Here is a 23,890-nt window from a genome sequence, read left to right as displayed (position 1 = left end):
CCTGGAAGCACTGAAAAGTGTAAGCGAATGCTTTTATGCTCTAGAAATAAAATAAAAAGATGATAATGTTTGTCAATTCTCGAAAACTATGTACACACCTTTTTTCGGGTTAGTATTAAATTTTATAGTGACGAAAACTGAAATAGTGGAATGTTCATAAAGAATGGATAGAATGTGGCTAGTATTAGAATGGAGAACGTGCATTTCGTCTGGTTTTGAACTAATTGGCTGGATGTACCTGAATCCCAGAGTTGATCCTCATAAAAAAACTCGATTAGAGTACCCCTCACTTGGAACACTAACGCGTTATAAACTTAGCTACTTAGTCCATATAGCAACTGGCTTGAATTGTAATTTAATTTGTAATCTTTTGAATTATCATATCGCTGATACTTTGACTAAAATTTGATCAGGCATTCCTCACAGGAAGCACATATCCCAACCAAGACTGATCAGATATCAGTAAAGTATGAATAACGGTATAATCCAGAGCATTACAAATCGGAGTAAAGTCTTTGGTTTTTGAAACAGTAAATCAGTATAAGTTACAAATTTATCGGTACGGATTTCACTCGTCAACCGAAAAGTTTTCTAATGTCGGTTGTTATGTTAAGTTCACATAACTTATTCTAGTTTCTGGACAGGCCAATTTATTCATTCTTCTTGAGTCACGTCTTGACCTTGTTAATTATTCGCTTATCAACCTTGACTGTTTTTTATACGAGCGTATGTGTGTGCACTTCTTATCCTCTTCATCACATGTCTGTAACTTATTTTTGTGTGATTATAAATATTCATTCACGCTTAATTAAATTGAGTCGGCTCACTTGCCTTCTGCAGTCTGCTTTGTTTTTCCCTCTTTGTTTCGTCACCCTGATTGCCTGTTCAAATAATTGATTGCATGAAATATACATATTCAAAATCAATTCTCGTATTCGGCTTATTTAATTCCGTTATAGTCACTCAGGCTGATTAAGTCGATAACCATATATGGAAGATTGACGACATGTATATTTTACTAACATTCATATGATATAACTGGAGTCAAATATCGGGCCACTAAAGTTTCACCATTTATTGAAATATGTCAAGCTAACAGATATCCATCCATATTAAAAAGTTGGAGATTACGTAATTTATGCCACATCATCGTCAAGCCTCTTCTAGGCTGTATTATGGACAGGTTAGAGTTATGATGGGAATAAGTTTTCTTTTCAAAAACTCAGTAGATCATTTTTGTTCTAGTGCAAAATCCTCATACTTATTAAATCATACACAACAGAAACTTTTGTTTTTAATAACAAACTGTTAAGGGTGTATGAAATAGCCTTTCATGTACTTATATTTTTTTATTGTCTAACGTCTGTGATAATATTATAGACATCTAAAAGAATTATTATTGATCGTTTGTTTTGTTATTGCGATTGTCTATTCTGAAAAATGAGATAAATTCTGTGGTATATCGAATATGTACACTTTCTACTTCTGAATAAACTGGATAATTTATAGTAATCATTAGACTGATTAATTACTCTTGTGCCTTCATTTCATTACAGGTAGTTTTGTTTACCACAAGTGTAAAAAGGGTAATAAGTCTATTTTACTAATATGTTCAACAGTTGTCTTTATTTAATTGACCATTTTACTCCGAAGGAAGGAAGTTATACAAGGTACACAAATCCTCAAGGTAGAATGATAAATCAGTTATAAGCGTTTTCAAGATATATTAATGGACAAGTGGATTTTACATCTAGCTGCCAAAGCCATGACCCACATACTCAAATTCAAACCGCTTGGTCTATCAACAAATGAATATGAACTGTTAATATTTTCATATAGCAGCACGGCTTCTGAAGTCATTTCACCTCAGTCATCCGTTAAATTTTATTGGGTAACCTGGCATTTAAAGTTTTACTGTATTTATATACCAGTGTTTTATCACATTCATTCGTGTTAGTTTATTGAACATAGCTGAAGAGAAACAATTAAAGCCAGTGTTTTAAACTATTTCTAAATGGTTTCTATGACATACTGTGAGAGTACTATATGCATATGTGGCATCCTATTCTCTCAGTGAGCCGTTGAGTCACCATTTAAAATTCAGTTACTTGCCATTATAATGAATAATTAGAAAGTGCATCCACTGTCTAACCCATTCAATCTGGATAAATACAACATTTGTAAATTATTCAAATGTTATTTTATAAATATCTAAAATGTTATAACCAATGAAAATAGAATGATAATAATTTAGATGTCACCATATATGATATCGATCGAAGAACGTTTACGTTTACTGAGAAATTAGTGGAGAATCAGAGATATATTATTAAAATTGGTTAGATGTATATCATGTTGGTTAAAAGATCTTTTAAGGATGTATAAACTTTTACTGGATAAAACATACTTCAGACGTATCATACAATAACTCATCAATGTATATATATATATATATATATATATATATATATATATATATATATATATATATATACCTATAGTAATCAGTTTTCTAGAATATATTTCCTAATTCGAGAGAAAATAATTCCATATCACAGCATAGGAATCATTCAGAATGTGTTTCAAATGTTAAAAGTTGAGAATCTAGTAAGTGTATGTCATTCTTAATATTCATAGTCTAGGTAGATTACATAATGCATATTGATTGAATATGAAAAGGTAGTGTATGATATAGTAGTAGAGAATAAGATCGAGATCCAGTTATTTAGTCAGCCAAAAGCAAAATACAACTAGGTACATATATGCATCGGTTTAAGTTACTACATCATATCAACAGGACGAGATTAAACTAATAACAAGATATACAACTGTAAATTAGTTAACTGTTCACAATGTTGATCGGAGCATCAATGTATGAAATTAAAGTCAATGCATGAAGTATCATGTGATAGTTTTTTTATGATAATCTATCACAATAACAAAATGAATTCAATGTTGAACATGCGGAAAAAACATATGCCAAATTATTTTCTCTGTTAAATGTTTCTCTCTGTTTTCACTATAAATTCAAATGAATTTTACCAATTTCAGATAGATATTAGACAACTGTTCAACTTAATTCCATCTTAAATAAGTTTTTCACATAAAATTAACATGTTGATTAGACTGATAAATAAATGGCAACTTATTGAATGAATCCCAGTATTTATTTATTCTGATACTAATCAACATTCGCTCACTAGTGACTGACTTCAAGAGGTATTTCCTGGAGTTCTGGTGAGAAGCAGTGACCAGTGGAGTTCAACCGGATCTGTTGGGATATAGTAACTCAATAAAGACAATAATGGATGTGTCGCTCAAGTTTGTGGATTAGTTGAAGTTAGACAATAACACCATTGGATGCTGGCCAGTTCAGTGGTCTAGAGGTTATGCGTTCGCGCACGAGACCGATAGGTCCTGGGTTCGAAACTCGTGAGGTGGGATCGTGAATGCGCACTGCTGAGGAGTCCCACACTGAGACGAAATGGCCGTCCAGTGCTTCCAGGTGTTTCCATGGTGGTCTAGCTTCAATTGACTCATGATCTGAGCTATTTAAATGATAACAAAATGTTTGGGCTCAATGAAAACCACCGTTGATCCATTTAATTTGAATATCATAATTATAATAGTATATAATTCATTTGGTATAGAATGTATCCACAATTAATCAATATATTTGAGTTTCATTTATATCTTATATAACTATTGTTAAGTCATAAAAAATTATATAAGTACAGTAGAAAATCATTTGGAACCATCTGAAAGGTAATGGTAAATCGAATCGAAAATTGTTTATAAAAATTAGATTTAAGGTTAGTAGAATATAACTTTATTTTAAAAAAAAATGTTTGGAACCTTTTTCATTGTTAATTTCTAGGTCATATGCTTCTTGATGAAAATGTAATAAATTGAAGATCATGAGATTTTAAAATCCATATTGATTCACACCATAGTAACATTATGATAGAAATCTTTAATTACATTTTGTTGAACAAAGGTAAGTGATTCGATAAGTTTACTAAAACGATAGCTATTGCAAAAAAACCATTTGAAGTACTGAGCAAACACATATCTACTGAAAGTTCAGAATGAATGAACAAAAGGTACAGATAATGAAAAAAGTTTACAAATATTGTTAAAACAGTTCGTTCATGATTTTGTTATGCCCTGATACGGTCCACGATGGGGAGAGTCTGCTCCCCCACTCGAAATACTCTGACATGGCCACACGTATACAGTCACTGACAGGGAAGTCCTACTCACTGCCTTCTTGCAGCAGGGGTATTGTTTACGAAATTGTGAGGACGTAAAGCAAATGTCCTGCGCTTTAACCAGGTTGGTGGGTACAGAGGATTTACTTAGGTGATTTGGAATCATTGCTGCACATGAGCTCCAGGATCCTCAGCAAACAAATGATATATGGACCTATTGTTGGACCCGGTTACCATGGGACTGCATCTCCTAACGTTAATCCACTGCCTTGTGGATTAGACCTGTAGGTCAAAGACTCGGGTTGTGGCCGCCCAAAAAGCCACCTGTTTCGGTTCGGGCACTCAGGCAGTATTCCAGCGCGCACAAAAATCAAGTGACGAAGTGTGGCGCATATATATTTGGTGCCTGCTTATACCAATGCTTATGTGTTTAAATAAATAAATATTGTTTCACTGGTTACGCAGTATTTTTACAAGGAATACTTAAGACATCAGTAATTATTCTCTACTAATCCCCAATCAAATATTTTCTGTTCAATTTTAGACAATATGTATATAAAGTTGTATTCCAATTTATGTCTATAATGTAGTTTAAGTATGACTTTAATCTAAATCATGGTTTGTATTGAAATTGAAAAATACTAATAATAATCCGTGAGAGCACATTCTTAATAGAAAATAACATAATTTCTCAAAAATTAAGTTTCCTTGATGAAATTGTGATTAGTTGATAGGGAAAAATATTGCGACACAATAGACATAAAACATTGGTGATGTTTACAGACATAATTTGTGTCTATTGACTACCAGGAACTTAATACTTGATGTTGGTATAACTGTTCGTTCTAATCTCGACAAAAGTTCACACAAATCATTCTGTTATTTCATTAGTTAGCAGTTTTAGTAATAAAATAATGGTTTTATTTTTTGTATAAATTTAATCAAATGAGATCTACTTACCAGTTATAGTAACTTTATGTTCTCCATGTGAAGGATGACGAAAGAGATCAACATGAATCGATAGCTCTCCAACACTATCTTCAATCGCAGGTTTATCTAGTGAAAAAAATAACAGTATTATAATAAATAAATAAATTTAGAATAATAATTGAAATCAATAAAATATGATGTTAATTCTTCAGTTTATTGATTGTGTAGTATATCATTGAAAATTGGCTTATTGTTTTTTTGTAATAGCTGTATTATGTAATTGTACACTTATACGACTCATCTGGTAACCATGTCATTAACAAACTTTAAATGCACTTTACGCTAGATAATCTATACTTGATCTAATTAACTACATACTTAACCGTAACGCTACTCTAGACACATTATATAACAATTGTTATAATAAAAACATATTAAGTTTGTTAGAGATGTTGAAAAATAATCATGATAATAAAGTGTATGGAAATCAATTTTACGCTTACTATGATTACTTTTCTTGAGCTTTGCTATTTAATAAAGGTTGTTTTCATATGATGTCAACAAATTTATCAGCATCTACATACTAAGCAAGTTGACGGCCTTCATGGAAAAATGATCACAACAGGATGTAAGTCATACTTAAGTAATATCTGGTTTTAAAAAACCAGTTACTGCTAAAGTCAACATAAAATGCGGAATAAATGAGACGGTAACGCTAAATAAATAATGGTTTTTATAATGATTACTTGGGTCAATGGGGAAACACCAGAAAAATGCTAGGTTTATTCTGGAGATTGACCCTAAAATGGTGATCTTTAATAAAACTACTCAATAGAAAGGTATATGAAGGGATTTTCGTGGATATTATAGTAATTTCATTAGTTGAGATCATGAGTCAATTGAAGCTAGACCACCATGGAAACCTGGAAGCACTGGATGGCCGTTTCGTCCTAATGTGGGACGAAACTAAAGGTATATCACCAGTAAAATTCCATTGTGGGAGAATAAAAAGAAAGAGCATAATTCAAACAGTTTGTAGCTGTTTTTCAGATGTCCATTTCAACCCTGCATCGATTATTGAAGTCAGATTGTGAAATCCGAGAAGAATTAAGGAAGAATGGGAAATTAAAGAAAAACATACTGTCAGAAGCTATTATCACTCTATCTTAAGAAGTTCACATGAATGTTGACTCGGATCTACTAGTCAAATTAGCTTAGCAGTATCAACTGTGGTATAGTAGCCTAAGATTACTCATTAAAGTTTATCTAGGACAGAAATCCATTCAAGGAAGTTGTAGAGAAATTTGTTCGATCAAGTAGTTTGTAACGTCCCATAGCTTGCAACTATTAAAAGCCTAACTAGAGTGCAAGATATTTAGGTTTGATGAAAGGCACTTTATTTAAATATTGACCTTTCATGAGACACTGAAACAGCAAAGTACTAGTTACTATGTTGACCTGAATGTGATATTCGACTCTAGAAAAAAAGAAAGCTTATGGTAATGTCTTCCAATGATAAGGGTATTAAGTAACTCTATTGATGAGTTTTTCTCAAAAAAATTGTTCGTTCATATGAAATTTCTGTGGAGTGTGTCGTCTGAAAGTGAAAAGTGGCGCTCGCTAAAAATTCATATTTTAGATATTTATGTTGAATCTTACTGAAATCCTCAAAACGAATGAATTACTTTCTAAGATGGTGGAGAAGATTTGTAGCTCAGGTGGATGATTTTGGTGGTGTTTTGTTCTCTGAGCTGGAGAACAAAACCAGAATCACTTTCTACTTCTTCAACAAATTAATAATCTATTTTCAGATTAACTAATCGATTTCCATTTCACAGGAAAAATAAATGTGCCATTAGAAAGAATGATTGCTTTCTAGAGTTTATTCAAGCATTAGCTTGAATGATAAAGATAGATCCATTTATGCTTTACATATTTTCGATAAGTACACTTTCTACTATTCTACACTTAGTAGTTCATTCTAATTATTTTAACAAATATTTTTCTCAAGAATTATTTAAATTAGTATTCATACCATGTAGTAACTGTGTGGTGTATGCTACCTATGTCGACAGATATAAGTAGTATGTAACACCCATCGAAAGTGGTAAACCTGGCAGTAGAAGGCTAAGAAAACCAAGTTGAAGAGAATAGAAGGGTAAATAGAAAGAAATTGCGAACTTGAAGAATCATACAGAATAAAAAGGACAAATGATGAAAAATTGCAGATGAAGTATTCAGTGTATGGTTCTTATGTTATACGAAGATACTTTGTAATTTTGTGTAAAGATACATTGGTTGTCCCTACATGTATTCTCGTTTATCACAACTGTACATCCATTATTTCAACTTGTCAAACAGTCAGTTAAGTATTAGACAACATATTGGGTTTACAAAAATAAAACATTTTGACTTTTAATTTAGCACAAAGTAGAATACAGAAAATAAGCAAACCTTGTGATGTCTGAGTAGCCACAAAGTTTTTAATAAGTGCATCCGTTGTTTGTGTGTATAATGATAGTGCATAACGTAATGATTGTAATTCCGGTGATTTGTCCAAGTAAGCTTTCTTAAGTCCACTACCACCAGCATGAAAATAGTTTTTAATCGCATCCAATGCTATATCCAATATTTGACAATGACGTGGTGTTAAATTTCGCTCTGAGATTCCTGAATCTTTAGACATATCCTACAGAAAAACGAGTTTACAGTATGAATAGATGAGAATTAGTTTGTTAGGAGTATGTGATCGAAGTTCAAAATATGAACCATTGAATTTTAACTGACTAACTCAAAGATGTTTTGGTCGATTGGAAATTAAATATCTTATATTTAATCCAAAATAGAATCACAGTTGCCATTCACTGAAGTGTAATAAACTAAAATAAAACAGATATCTAATCCTATTTGAGCTGTCACTCATCTTCTATAAAATATCAGTTCATGACGACAGGTAATTTCATAATGAATAATCCCCATAAATTTCTAGCTTACAAATATATGTTACTTTAGATTTATAGTATCGATCTCATTAATTTTAGAACTCAATTGGATTTGCATAACAAAGCATTCCTTTCAAAGACTGGGTAAATAATTTGTATAAAATAGTTACTATTTGTTAATGTAAGTAAATAGTTTACCCTACGAACTAATAATGTCTGGGTAATAATGCGATTGTGAAAATGATCCGATGTAATTGAACGAGTAACCAGCGAACAGTCATGAACTGTTTTCCAGTTAGTAATGAAAATACGAGTGAAAAAAAATAGGCAGAAACATTTATGTGAATCATCATTCATATTAAATGATTAACTGACTTACTTGTAGTAATCGACTTGCTGGTAGCTGACTGCTTACATTTGTCAGTAAACTCTGAGATACACTTGTTAATTTAGCTTGTGCAGTTGACGGAATCGACAAATTAAGAAACATCTGTAAATAGATTATAAAATTAAGATTAATCGTATAATGATATCAAACATTCATTCAAAAACTACCATTGATTACTAAAAATTAATCTCAGAAAGTGCAAAATGTTTGTGTGACTGTGTCAAGTTGAATTTGTACTACAAAACTGTAGTGGATAAAATATGAAAATTGTCTTTGTATAAAACAAATGGTATCATTATTCATGTTATGTTATTTAGTTATTTAATCTAGTTTCTGGATTAATAGGTTCATGAACAAAGTGAAGGGCATAAATATTATATTTATTTGACACGCCATAAGGTAAGTTAATGCTAACGGAAAAGATCACTGATTGAAAAATGACTAGGAAAATGAAATGTAAATCAAAACGGTACTGTTTATCCGTCTCCACATCAGATGTGTATTACGCTATCTGTTTTTATTGTAAATTTAAACAATGTCCAAGGTCAGTATACTCCGAGAGCGGAAAGAATAGTCTGCTCAGGATTTCGAATCATGTTCTAAAGAGCCCATTACTTAAAAAAACTAAAGTTTCTCCTCAGCGTAATTGCTTGAAATTTTATAAATTCATGATATTTCTGTGGATAGGGGCCCGGCCAAATCACTAATCCACATTCCTAAACTCTCGATCTTCCCAAAGGCTTCATAAAGAATATGATTCCAGAAGAAATAGATTTACGGAAGATGAAGTAAGGTATTTTAAACCGTGTAATATAAGGAATGATAAGAAGTAAGCACATCTGCATCACTGTGATTGATTCTCAGTCGTGTTTCCCAACGTATCGAACCAATGATAGCTTTAACTGTGCGAACTTCAGCTAGATTGCCTGCACTTAACAATACGGCTCAGATCAACAACTAGAGACTTCATGGACTGATTTCATGTCTCAGTCTGACCACTCTCTGGATTTACTTCAATTTATTCAATCTAGGTAGGCGGCAGAAATATATTCGATCATTTAGTCAACTGTTCTCTCACTTGTTAAATTAGTTAGATATTAGTTCCATGAGCAAATGATTGAGTCAACCACCTCAATCATTCAAGTATTTTTATTAGTTTCAACTAAATTTATCTTTCTAGAAATTTCCAGTTATCTGAAACAATTCTTGATGAGCAACTAGATAATGAATAAATTTAAAATTCTGATAAATCCAAGATCTGCTATTTAAATAGTGAGTGAGTTACTGCCAGAAACGTTCAAAAGCCAAAATGTATATTTAATGTCATTATTTCAAAAAACGATAGTCAGACATCTCATTTCTTTCAGTGATTAATAACGAATAAATTTACTACTTTCTATAGATCTGAATTAAAAATACCAAAACATTGAAACTCACAGCTCTTGGATCAGCAACAGTGGGTAGTACAACTTGTTTCTCCAAATTATGCATTGTAACTTTCCATAGTTCCTAATTTCATTATTTTACAGAACATTAAAAGAAATTTCGTATAATCAAGAAACCTAGTTGGTTATGAAAGTTTCAACTACTGTCAACTTTAAAACTCGAAAAAATATCCCAAGCCAAATGATATGATCCAGCGTTGATTTTATACGATAGTCAGAACGCATTTACACTGTGAATGCATAAATCGACAACAAGTATGATATTTACTCTCGCCCCAGAACCTTAATTCTCATTGGACCATGGAATATCACAGGACAAAGCTTGCCCTGAGATTGTGAAGAGTAAATATTCAGAAAAAAATATCACTGCATATTCACATTATATTGTAATATAAAATTACAATACAAAAGTCGTTACATCCTTTGTACTGATTCTTTCAATAAGTGCATAGATTACCCAATAAAGTTATTTCGAATATGTGACAGTATTAATTAAAATATAAAGTTTAAACACTTGTGCTTCTCTAACCAATGATTCTATATGTTGATTTCTACTTTACATTAATTTTGTCACACGAATACAGAGATTAGATGATATGAGAATGCTTTTAGCATTAAATATATCTACTAAGTTCATCGGTAGATTATATTTATCGGTACTGGGGTTTAGTGTATGACACAACCTTCTTGCAACTCCATAATTAAATCCACAATAAATCAAATAGGGAGTTTCTAAACTAGTTACAGATTGTACGGTTTATGTTTGAATTAGTTACAACTGATTATGTCTTCAAACTCCACCTGGAGTCACTCCGGGGGCTACTGCCGGTCTCAAGCCCGGATAAAGAAGGAGAGCTGGGCATGGGGTTAGCGACCTCATCCCGTAAAAAACTAACTCGCTGAAAAAAACGCTAACCACAAAAAATTATTCAAACCATTTAAACTCTGCCCTGGGAGTCAGAAGGTCTTCATTAAGAAGAACTATAACGCCTCATGGTGAAAGCCGAGTTCCTTCAGAAGTCACGGGGCCTATGCCTCTTCTGACAACCAGAGCAACCATTTATTTAGGTACATGGAATCCTTGTACAATGTGGGAGACCGGGAATCATACAAATTTCTGCAGATTATGTTTTCAACTGCCTAACTGTGTTTGTAACGGGATTTACGCTACAGTTTGAAAATAGTCAAGTGTGTGTTAGCTGATGAGCATTATATTAACCCTCTCACATCAAGGAGTTTTAATTGTTTGTCTTTGTAACTGGAAATGATCTACGTATACTACTTATTACTAGCTAATATTACTGTTTAGACTTTTATCTGCTTATTTTCAAAGTTCGTGTCTAGCTACTGCTTGTTGTACTTCAGTAGTATACATGTCAGAAGTAAATAAATAAAAACTTTCCCCTTTAATGGACTTGAAAAAGTCACTGAGCTATATGCAGCCGTGCTAATAATCAATAGAGAATATCAGAATTTCATGCCTAGTACTGAATTCAGTGAACTAGTTAAAACACTAGAAAGTTATTTTTATGATTTAAGATTAAAACAACTGATTTTATAAAAGTAATAATTATCAACAATCCGAAGCACTAGGGAAACTGAGTAGAAATATTTTTGCTACCCTGATAAGAAGGTGATTGTTATAAAAAAAGTCTGTCATTCATTTTAATTAATGAAAGCATCTTTATAACTGATATTGATATTGAGAAAAATCGTAGATTAGAGGGTAGAGCAACCCTCAGTAGATGTTACCAGTTAAAAGGAATTTGATGTCTTAAAACTTTTGCGTTAAAAATGCCTTTGCCAATATGGGTAAGGTAAAATTGATAAATATCAGTATAGTGTTGTGGAGATTGTTGATTTTTACTGAAATGGTGGACCTATCAACGTTACCCTACTATTGAAAACCTAGAATTACTGGACACCTGTTCCGTCCTAGTATGAAACTCTTCAGCAATGCATATCCACGACCCTGAACATAGCAATCGAATCCATAGTTTCCGGTCTCTAGTGAGAACACTTAACATCTAGACCACCTAGCCAACATCCAACGATGTTAGTTTCTAACTTCAATCAACCCATGACATTGAGCAACCACCTTCTGCTTTGAAGAAGTGGCTTACATTAAGTCACGAAACGTCAGAAATACAACTTTTCTACTCATTAAAACATAACAAAAATATGTTTATTGTTAACCTTCTACCCAATACGCAGTTTGTTTGGAGGTATCTAGTTCAACCTTGGCATTGATACCTATAAACTCATTGATAATAGATAACTTGTTAGCTTAATGTAAACGCTTTATTTTTAAATGTACCTCACTGAGTAAAGTTATTAAATAGTTTTAGCAAATAAAATGCAATGGATTATAAAGAAATTTTAAAGTGATAATATTACCTTTAACAATCGTTTCAATACAGTCTTTTCGCATAGATCTGCTAAAGCTGACAATGTTGACTCATAGTGATCCATAAGTGGATGTAATATGTGTTCAGCTTCAGTTTCCACATTGGCTTTGGAATTAGGTGGACACTATTGATAAAAGAAATAACCGTTAGAAAACCAATGAAATGGTTCATTTGGCAATTTAGATTCCGACTAATTTATTCAAAAAATCGTCTTGTTTATTATGAGATATGTAAGATGTACTTCGGACGAGCGAATAAAATGTCATCTTCTATAGACTTTTTGAGCCCTGCAATACTATTGTGTTTATTTTGACATTCCACTGCACTACATTCCTTACCACAGTTATATGAAAAGATTTTCTGAAGTTACTTCTCTTGTAATTAATTCACTGTAACGTTTTCATCAAAATTACAAAACATACAACCGATAGTTAACATTTTTATTTGAACTATATGATGAGGTCTTGAAAGAGCATTTTGAAACTTAACCAGTTCGTCAACGTAGTTCAATTATACTTATAAGTTAATTGTTAATGTTTAAAATCAACTACAATATCACTGACCTGATGAAGCAATTTACTTAATTCTTTAATTTTTTGTACAATTTGTACTTGTAATGCTTCAGCATATTGTGAAGCTAAATCATCAATAACAACCTGAAGCATCTGTTGTAAATCATTCATTGCATTCAATGTATCTTCACATAGTATACTACCACCCATTGCTTCAAATACTTTTTCTAACTGTACACGTAATTGTTGTATATTATTCATAATGATACATGCGGTTTCTTGTTGATGCACCCAACATTTGAAATCAGCTTTTACTATTTCTGCATAGGTTAGTAGTACTTTACTAACAGTCTAAATTGATAATAAGAAAAAAAGATAATAATTTTTGAATGGAAGAAATCAATAAAATGGTTATCATATATTTTGGTGACTGGATCTATTGGACGTATAACTATTATTAAAGAAAAAACGTAATTCCTTAATAATGTATAAAAAATTGCAGTCATATTACAATATACTCTAGGCTTGTTACTGATCGATTAACTCGGATTTCTAAGTCATATTTCCTACCATAGATTGGATAAAGAATTGAGATAATTGGTGGAAAATCATATACTGAGTTGATAATCATATATTCTTTATCTTTTGATGAGAATGGGGGTTTGGTAGAGATTGTAGTAATTTTAATAGTTGAATTCATGAGTCAATGTAAGCTAGACCACTATTGAAACTTGGAAGCACTGGATAGCCATTTCTTCCTAGTATGGGACTCCTCTGCAGTGCATATCCATGATCCTGCATGCATGGGTTGCGCAAGATCATGGATCGATTGAAGTTAGATATTAACACCGTTAGATACCGGCCCGATGGTCTAGATGTTAAGCGTCCGCGCGCGAGACGAAGGTCCTGGGCTCGAGCCCTGCATGCGAGGTTGTGACCGCATTGCTGAGGAGTCCAGTACTGGAACGAAACGGCCATTTAGTGCTTCCAGGTTTTCAATAGTGATTTGGCTTTCATCGACTTATGAATTGAACTATTAATACTCTTTACATCATATGTTGAAGAGTTAAAGATCAAAACCCAAACAATTCAAACCTTTACTGTTAATGGTATTAACATAATGCACGTTGAACAAGTTAGTGGTTACTGGAACTCAGTAGCTCAATGGATTACGCATTGGCGTTAGAAGCAGAAAATGTTGGATTTCAGTCCTAATGTGTAAATCAATATTGAGATGTAGATACGTCTAAGTGACAAGTTTCAAATAAAACGAAATGCGTGTCTTGAAGTCATCTACTTATCATGTCCATCTGTTTATTCCTTTTTGTTTTTCAACCTACTTTAGTCTATGAGTAACTTCCTGTAGAAAGTTATGAATACTATGCATCGCTAATGTTTTCCATATCTAAAAGTTGAACAGTTAAGCTGGTGATACTTATTTGAACATATCTGTAACAAAAAATAGTTGCCTTTTTCTTACTTTAACATTATTTGTTAAGAAGGTTTCGGGAATTCGTACAGTTAACGGGAGTTGGTCAACAGAGGAACTTTTAAGTGCTTCAGTGATTCACTAAGTTATACAAGCGTGCTGATGGAATACTTACATTGAGGAGTGACGTCAACATTTTATTGATACTAATATGACTACAGTATTGAATGGCGATTAGTATGAAGATGGATAAAATAGGTCCGATATACAGAGCTTAAAATTTTAATTGAATGCGAACAGAAATCTAATTATAGGTGTATTTCGTCATCCATAGTGTCCTTTGATATTAACGTACTCAAGATCTGTGAATTTTTAAAATTTGAGTAAACTACACAAACCGAATAAATTCCATGAGTATTGTCGATTGCATTTTATCAGTTTAATCAAAACAAAATTTGTTTAAGTAGTTTCTATACGTGAGTTCTGACAATTTTGATGAAAATAGCTCATAGTGCCCTCCATTTTGTGAGAGAAGTTAATTAACATATATAGGTAAATGTATTTAAAACTAGTTAACGTAACAAATGTACGAAATAATTTATAATCACATCTAGATATGCTATTCATATAGTCAGTTGTTAGGTTAATGAAGTCAGAAGATGAGCATAGTAAAATTGTACGCTAGTCAGTTAATATACTTATGCCTGAATCCAAACAGTAAGCCTCTATATATTATAAATAATACATTAACCATATTTATCTACCTTACTCATCACATTTTTTATGACTTCGGTTACTATACTCATTTATTCATCAGTGTGTTAACAGTTAAAACAAATCACTGATTTATCAAACATAATATTATCAATACTTAGTCTTCATTGAAATCTTTATAATACGTAGTTCAATTCTACTTATGAAAGTTCTGTAAATAGAATGTTTCAAAAGATTTGTTTTTCATAATTACGAATAATCACTTATGTAATATACTATACTTACACGAGCAAAACGATTTAAGAAACGTTCTTGTACACTTGGTTCAGGACATTCAAGTTTTTTAATTACATCAAAACACTGATTAAGTTGTGTGAAAACATCAACAACAGAATTAGAAAATAATGCATGTTCACTAGATCGTTGAAATCCATCTTTTTTATCACGTTCATAAGCATTTCGTAAAAAATCCATTGATACTTCATCATTTTCATTTAACCATTGCATAACAAATACTTCAAACCAACTAAATGGAGGGTGAAGAAAAAAGAATATTTTATTGTTTTTATGAAAAAATATAAATAAATGTGTTGATAACTGAAGAATAAAACAAAGATTTATTTTATGATAGAAAAGTTAGTTTTTGTAAGAGGGAACAACTCATAGACAGTTCAATTGTATGTATGTGTTTAGTTAAAATTAGGAAAATTCATCAGTCAGTCAGTCAGCTACAATGTAGGACCAGGAACATATATGCATCGGTCCAAGTTGCCATACCTCATTAACACAACAAGATGGACACCTGATTCATAAAAGTAGTTAATTCAGAGGTGGTAATATATAAAAGAAAGATTGCAATAAGGATATAATACAGGAAGAAAGAATTAGTTCATAGAAAGAAAGATATGAAGCGATTTTAATCTCTTAGTTTAAGGGAAGACAGAGAGTGTATACACCTACCGGAAATTCATAACTTAAGTTGTTTATTTAAAGAAACTGATAAGACTAAAATAATGTTTTAATGTATTTCTTATATAACCGATAATAAGAATCAATATTTTTACAACTTGATCATTTGTATAAATGATTAATTCAAAAAAAAATTAATATGAAAGTTTTCTGTTTCAAAACTTTTTATTACTACACAAACTGTATATTCATTGAATAATCAAAATTGTAACTAAGTCACCAGTAAAGGGTGGATCATTTTAAGATGTATGGATATATGGGTGTATTTGAGATATGACATAGGTGAAGTGATTTCAAGGAATTTATGTATTTTGTATAAGTATTAGGTCAATTCATTTCTTCGGCAATATTGTTTAACCTATAGTACTTTTGAAACCTAGTTCAGTTCATTAAAGTTTAAGGTTTTCTTAATTTAATTTAATACCACTCAGTAATTAAGTACTACTTTACGTACTTTAATTCATATGTTATGTGTGAAGAGTAGTGATGCATTTCGGAGTTGATAGAATAAAGTTTAACTCAATCTGTTACCTAACAGTTTAAAGTTAAACGTCTTAACTCTTAAACTATATCAGAATCGGTTTTGTAAGGAATTTTAGAAATTTCACTGGTTGAAATCATGAGTCAATTGAAGCTATACTACCATGGAAACACCTGAAAGCACTGGACGGCCGTTTCGTCCTATTGTAGGACTCCTCACCAGTGCACCTCCACGATCCCACCCCCCGCGAGATTCGAACTCAGGACCTATCAGTCTCGCGACAGGCGCTTAACCAACTAGACCACTGAGCTGGTCGGCATTCAACCGTGTAAATATCTAACTTCAACCAATCCACGAAGCTGCGCCACCGTACACCATTGTCTTCAGTGAGTTGATATCTCACAACAGACCTGGTTGAACTCCACTGATCACGGCTCCTCACCAGAACTCCAGGAAATGCCTGAGGAGTCCGATATTAGGACGAAACGGCCGTCCAATGCTTCCAGGTTTTTCATGATGGTCTAGCTTCAATTCGCTCATGATTTCAACCACTGAAAAACTACAAAGGTTAAATAAATCTATAATAAAAATCTGTGACTGATTTACTTATCTTTTACGTATGTGTTTTTCCCTGTTTGATGGGCGTGAATCAGTATTTGGTGGGTTAGAGTATCAGTGTGAACTTCATCACTGAGATTAAAGTAAATCTAACTGAAGATTCCTAAATGTGACAAAACGTGTATCATAAATTCCAATGCTAACCACAATCTCTCTATTGCAAAAATCCTCCTACTATTCAACTTGGTAAGAAGTAACATAAATGGACGAATATTGGTTTAATAATAATAAGGGTAGTGATAATAATTAAAATGATTGGTTTTTTAGACTAACCGTGGATATTCAGGTATAATATCTTTTTGCGAAGGGATCATAGCAACATGTTTATTATAGAACCATTTTAATTTGAAAAATAAGTTCATGTAATCCGACGATTTACAATATCGTGTATCAGTACGTGCATGAACTTCTAAGGCAATTTGTATATCTTCAGATAACCGTTCCCACATACACAATGCACTTATATGACCCATATTAACTTCTTGTGGAAATCTAAATAAAATTTTAAAAAAGAGAGTCAAAAAATATTCATTATTCACTTTTATGGAGATTAGATCAGTTTACAGCATTCACGGATATTAACAATGGGAAACTATTCAAATTTGGAAAGGAATGGACATCTGTCTTATATTGGTATTGCACGTTGTGGTAACTTGATTATAATGGCTACATGGCTGTATTCTAGCTTCGAGACAGAGGGGTCATTCTAATCTGATTGATTATTCCGTATAATTTTATACACATGACTTTGTTAATTAATCGTTTGTAACTTTGATCGTTTTTATAGGTATTTGATTGGCAGTAAATATATGTCTATCCATTTACTTACATTTCAAACATCGCTTATGAAAATGGAGTCATGCTACCAGCTCCAACGCTTTATCTACTCATTGCATCTCATTATTTGCCTGTTGCTTAGTTCTCGAATAATTGAAATGTACATATCCTGAACACATTTTATATTCCAATTCTTGTTTTTACGTAGTTAAAAGCATATAAACGTAGTTAAACGGGTGCTATATTTCACGTATTTCCGTCATCACTGTAGTCACTTAAGGGCTACAAAAAATTCTTAGTAAAAAGTATCAGTAACCGATACGAGATCATAACAGGAACATCTGAATATCTTGTTAATTAAGACATTTTTCAGTTCTTTAATGATATAATCTGGTTTAAGTTGTTAAACATAGATCCGAAAGAGTAGTTTTATTAACCATTAAAACCTGATCATCGGTATTATGTGAATCAAACTAAAAAAAGTTTACTCATGAATTCAGTAATCATGTAATTGAGGCTGTTTAATACATCTTTTTTCACATACTTCAAGGTTAAAATCTCATATAAATTTGGTAGTACATGTAAGTCAAACATTTATTCTGTCTAAACGGGAAGCATTTCAGTTATCATACTAACACTAAATATAGAACAAATAAAGTTGTTCAGATGTGTTCGTAAACGTTCCTAAAAATGGCAAGAAGCATCAAAATGCTCCAAATTACATTAAGGCTAACAGCATCGGTAGAAATTTCCAGTGGGAACTAAAAGTCAACGTGTTTATTTTTCGTTTTAATCTTATACTGATCAAGTAACAAAATTAACACTAAGTTTTACGTTTTTTTCTAAAAGCTTCTGATACTTCATGACTTCTAGTAACAACGTAGTTATTCCCTTAATTTTTATAACCCAACTAACCTTGGAAATAAACCTCCCGTCACAGGTTTTCTTCATTTAGTCTTCATGTTAAAGTATCAGTATAGTTTTCGAACCTTACTCCACTTAGCATGATTTCTGCTACCTTCATACTTGAAAATTAGCTAAAAGCTCAATACACGAACATGAGGAGGGTTATTAGGTTACAACTTTTACTTTGGATTTTAAGACTCAATCAAAATAAACAAATCATATGCATGATATTGATTTTCTATAAATTCTTAAAAAAACACAGATACAATTACAAAAACAATAAATATCACTTAAGTTGTGAAAAAAATGAAAATGAAAAACCTACTGATTAATGACAGCAGCATATGTAGTATTGTCTTCATCGATTACAGAAACTAGTAAGGTAATTAAACGATGCCAAAATACTAAAGATTTCAACGAAGGTGAACCTTCATCTTGTGAAACAGATTCCTAAAAGTGGTGATGAAAAGAATGAGAATAGAAACATCAAAGAAAATCAATAAGAAAAATAAGAAAATTATGTTTATATGAAAATATTAGTTCCATCGAATTTAAACCTACAACAAATTTAATTTCCTTTAATTTATACAATGATTTATTTTGAGAGGAATGATAATTAATTAACTTAGCTTGAATTTCAAGTATTTCCATTCTGAGCTTAATCAGTTCAAGTGTGATATTACTGGAAAGCGAAAGGGACTATATATTAGCTTTTAAATCTCTTTTATCTACTCATCATCAAAATGAGTAGTCTTCAATTGTTTTATCTTTTAAAAGTATGTAGTCGTAAAACTTTTTAATTTATCGTGGTTAATGATTATTAAAAAATGTATTTCAACACGAACATAATGGTTTCTAGTAAAAACCGACCAAGCAGTTTATATTCTAGGTTTATGTGAGTTCTTAAAAGTTAAGTACAACTGACAAAGGTATAACAAATCATGGACAACAGAGTAAAATTTCACAACCTAGATGATTAACATAATCATTACCTTTACCGTCTACATATCTTTTTTCTATGTTCATTTTTAAAATAAAACTTTATGACTATATTCTGGTTTTAATAACAAGAAATTGTTTTGCGAAATTCATTTTGTCAAAAATTAATTCATAGTTAACTCAAAGTAATACAAAGAATATGTTCAGCGAAAAGTGAAATTGTTGTGTCCTGTTTGTTTATTAACGGTATCTCGATTGTAACAAGAACTACCTAGATTGTCTATCGACTCAATTGTTCCTAGAAAGTAAGTTACAATAAACAATTTTCTGAGAATTTACTGTTTCGCATTCATAGACACTCTCCAGGATATGTAGTTAGAAGTGTGCAAATTCTTTCTGAGTACACCTGCTCCACATATATATATATATATATATATATGACAAGTTAATACCATTAAAGGTGTGTTTATGACGTATGAGGAAAACCGAAGCAACATCAGCCTTTTTACCGTTAATTTGACAATTTTGTACATACACATAAATACTGATAAATTATAATCATTCAATGATAAAATATCCCGTATAATTAGCTTATTTTATTTTGATCAGCCAGATATTTGATATTATCCGTAAAAGGCTAGTTTACATTGAGGCCCTTTCATCTCGATGTTAGGAAATATAAAAAAATGAACATTGTTGAGAAATTATAAAATAGAATGGGGCAGTTAGTCAATTTAGCAAAAACGTATAAGTAAAACAGATGTATATGCATAAATGTACAACAATATATCCACATTGTTCATTTTCTCATTTAATCACTTGTGTAATGAATTTATGATCCAGTTCCTTATTAACACCAATTTTTACATAGTGTAATAAAACAGCTCGTTTGATGGATGCCGACTTTTTTTTATTTTACATTTATCACAACAATTCTATTTATTTGACCTTTGAATTATGTAAATTTTGATTAAAATAAAATAAATAAACATATTTATCACCATTAAAAATAATAACAATAAATCAGGTGTCATAACGCATGAAACAATAAAACAGTAAAACAATACCATAAATAAGCAAAGGTGGATGGTGGTTAACAGTGGAATCCACGACGTGCGTTTCATCCTATTCGGGATTCGTCAGTTGAATCTACCTGAATCTCAGAGTTATCCCGGATTGAACATCAACTCTGAGATACAGTTACATCCAACTGACGAGTCTCAAATGGTATGAAACGCACGTCTTAAATTTCACTGTTAGCCACCATACATCTTTGCTTATAGTGCTTGTAACTTAAGGCGATATCAAGGCAATCTGCACAGGATACACATCCGTCAATAGCGGACTGATCAATTGAAGTCCTAAACATTAATGGGAAGATTCAAATAACCAATACAAAATTAATACTATAAATAATTTCAACACAAAATAGATAATACGAAATAATGATCAGATCAATAAATAATAAACAATTACTTGAAATTGTTTCGAGTATACTTCATTGACATTTTCATAAATAAATTGATAGGTAGATTGCATACAAGCACGTGCACATTCTTTCACTACTTGACTAGCTCTAGGTGGACTGGTCAATTCTTGAACCTAAGAATAGAAATATTGTATAAATACATATGAGTGAAAATTCTAACTGATATGTACCAACAGATCATGATTCTTTATACAATTCAATGCATTTATTTTCAAATGAATGAATTTAAAGATGGAAAGAGATGGTTTAGTCAAACTACCGAATAAAATGATAAAGTAAAATGTAAAAGGAAAAATATAGAAAGTAAGATTTAGGCTTATGAAACAAGACAAAAGCAACTAAATGAAGGTGATACTGAAAAAAAAACAATAAGGGAAATAAGTTAACAAAAAAAGACGTCAACATAAATAATGTCGATTCTAGACAATTCTGCCTGATTAATGTTAAATTACTAGTGGAAATTACTCCTTAATATAAACAGAATATTAACATAACAATCATACGCTCAACGAATATTTATTTTAAAATGAATTCTCTTGAAAATCTAATTCTAAACTTATAATTTATGCAATTGACAAAATTATGGTTAAGTTAATAATTCACTAAACAGGTTAAATCATAATCACCCCATATCGTTGACAATCATTTGACATTGAAAATATAAGTAATTGATATTCTATTCATCTCAATTCATAGAGATCTGTCGTTCAACTCTGTATATAAGCGTAAATGAGAACTAATAAATACTTTGAAAAAGATGTATGAAATTATTTTCTCAAGTATTCCATGGTTTTCTGGTTACCGTTGGGAGAGAACAAACCAGCTTCCAGCTGAAGAGGAGCTTAGGATAAGACGATGGAAATGGATAGGACATACATTACGCAAACCATCAAACTGCATCACGAGGCAAGCCCTAAATTGGAATCCTGGAGGGAAACGGAAAAGAGGAAGGCCAAAGAACAAATTACGTCGGGAAATAGAACCAGATATGAAAGGGATGAATAACAACTGGAAGGAGCTGGAAAGGATTTCCCAGGACAGGGTTGGATAGAGAATGCTGATGAGCGGCCTATGCTCCTTCACGAGGAGTAACAGGCGTAAGTAAGTAAGTATTCCATGGTTTTAAGTTGGTTTTATCTTCATAAATATAGTAAACAAATATCACAATGAATTGTTTAAATTCATTGTATATTATCATTTGATCCTTGATTAATAGATATTACACGTCAAACTATATATATGCTGTACTGCAAGTCATTGTCATAATTTGAAATAGTAATGACTAGTTTATTCAGAAGACAATTAATATAACTAGACTGTTAACAAAAAAGTAAACTTTCAACTCTGATTTCGCTTATATTTTAATAACGATAAGGTATGTACCAAACTGTATATCTAAATGTTAATTGGTTGGTCAAATATGATTTTATTGTATGACCTCAATGTAAACCTTGGATGGACATACTTTTATGACTTGCATAAAATTGTCTAATTGTACGACTCTCATTACCATTCTGAAGATTTTACCAATAAAGTTTCTATCAACCACTATTTGGTCTGAATAACCCGGATCAATAAGAGTATTTCTGATTACATAATCAACCACATTACAACGATAAGCTAAATGTGGTGTAAAGCGTGGACCCTATGACAGCGGAAGAATTTAATCTGAATAGGGTTTAAGAGGCGCTATATGGAAAATACTCACACTATTAGTGATAATTCCACTTATGGAGAGTAGACAATCCCAAGAATCTCTGTAAAGAAAATCATGTGAATGAGTACGTGAATACATTTGTCATTTTAAGGAAATGTTATCAAATAGTAGTTTGAGTCGGATACAAGCGGAGGTTACCAATAGTAGAAACTATGTTGAACTTTAAGAAAACCAGTAAATATACACAGTATCCTCTCTATTGCATTTTAACTACGCAGTTGCTATAATAAAGAACAGGATTAACTGAAGAGAAAACAATACAGTAATAGCGACATCAATCAAAATAAAACTTTTTGAGAAGGAATAGCTCGGAATATTTGTGTCAAAAAAACAACGTGAATAATAAGTATAAGGAAAACAAAGAAACCCTTCCCTTTGCTTGTGAAAACTTACTTTCATTCGGAAGAATGTAATACTTGTTAAAAGATCGACAGTAGATTTCAAATCTTGTAACTTATCCGGTTGTGAAGCAGGAAATGAATTCTGTTAAATAAACATTTAGCAAGAAAAAGTTATTACTTAAATAGACATATATGTATGTAATACTTTCAAAACTAGATTAAATAATATTCTAATTCTAATGAAGTAAATCTTCATTGGTAAAATCATTATAGTTCATATTTGATGTAGGTAACATTTCATCTTTTTTTTCAATCACAATTGATTGATCACTGGGTGGTGATCAATGTCATGTATGTCAAGTCCTTATTTAGTGCAGACCGAATGCTATCGACCATGTTGCCTCAAGATTACAGGTACACCTTGCTGACGAGTACCAAGTAGCACGAAACGAGTCCAGGGTTTCCTGTCGACTACTTCCAATCACCATCTAATTTTTTACAATATACTAACTGTAAATGAAATAAGGTAATTCAAATATTATATGATTGAATGTATGCGGATGGAGAATTAGTCACAATACTGCATTTATGGAATAAGTACTGCATTTTTTGAAACTAAATATTCATAAAAAGGAAATAAATAAAGATTTTTCTAAACGTGTATATTCAAAACT

General features: G+C 31.7%; 1 protein-coding gene across 1 annotated transcript in view; it reads right to left on the bottom strand.

Moving 5' to 3' along the window:
- The window catches only part of UNC13C_3 (Protein unc-13 C), a gene marked incomplete at its 3' end in the record, with an annotated part of 136,419 nt that overhangs the window by 9,408 nt on the left and 103,121 nt on the right, over positions 1–23,890 (bottom strand). Inside the window, exons 32-42 of the mRNA XM_051218576.1 lie at positions 23,269–23,358; positions 21,146–21,271; positions 19,056–19,180; positions 17,321–17,539; positions 15,265–15,505; positions 12,888–13,187; positions 12,314–12,448; positions 9,909–9,980; positions 8,463–8,573; positions 7,596–7,830; positions 5,172–5,267 (exon numbers count right to left, since the gene is read on the bottom strand). Of these exons, the coding sequence (XP_051075072.1) occupies positions 5,172–5,267; positions 7,596–7,830; positions 8,463–8,573; positions 9,909–9,980; positions 12,314–12,448; positions 12,888–13,187; positions 15,265–15,505; positions 17,321–17,539; positions 19,056–19,180; positions 21,146–21,271; positions 23,269–23,358 (1,750 nt within the window). The remainder of the gene's footprint in view (positions 1–5,171; positions 5,268–7,595; positions 7,831–8,462; positions 8,574–9,908; positions 9,981–12,313; positions 12,449–12,887; positions 13,188–15,264; positions 15,506–17,320; positions 17,540–19,055; positions 19,181–21,145; positions 21,272–23,268; positions 23,359–23,890) is intronic.

This window comes from Schistosoma haematobium, chromosome 1, assembly GCF_000699445.3.
Source record: "Schistosoma haematobium chromosome 1, whole genome shotgun sequence".
Lineage (NCBI taxonomy): Eukaryota > Metazoa > Platyhelminthes > Trematoda > Strigeidida > Schistosomatidae > Schistosoma > Schistosoma haematobium.
Note: the sequence above shows the minus strand (reverse complement) of the source record. Positions and strands in the feature narration are given on the sequence as shown.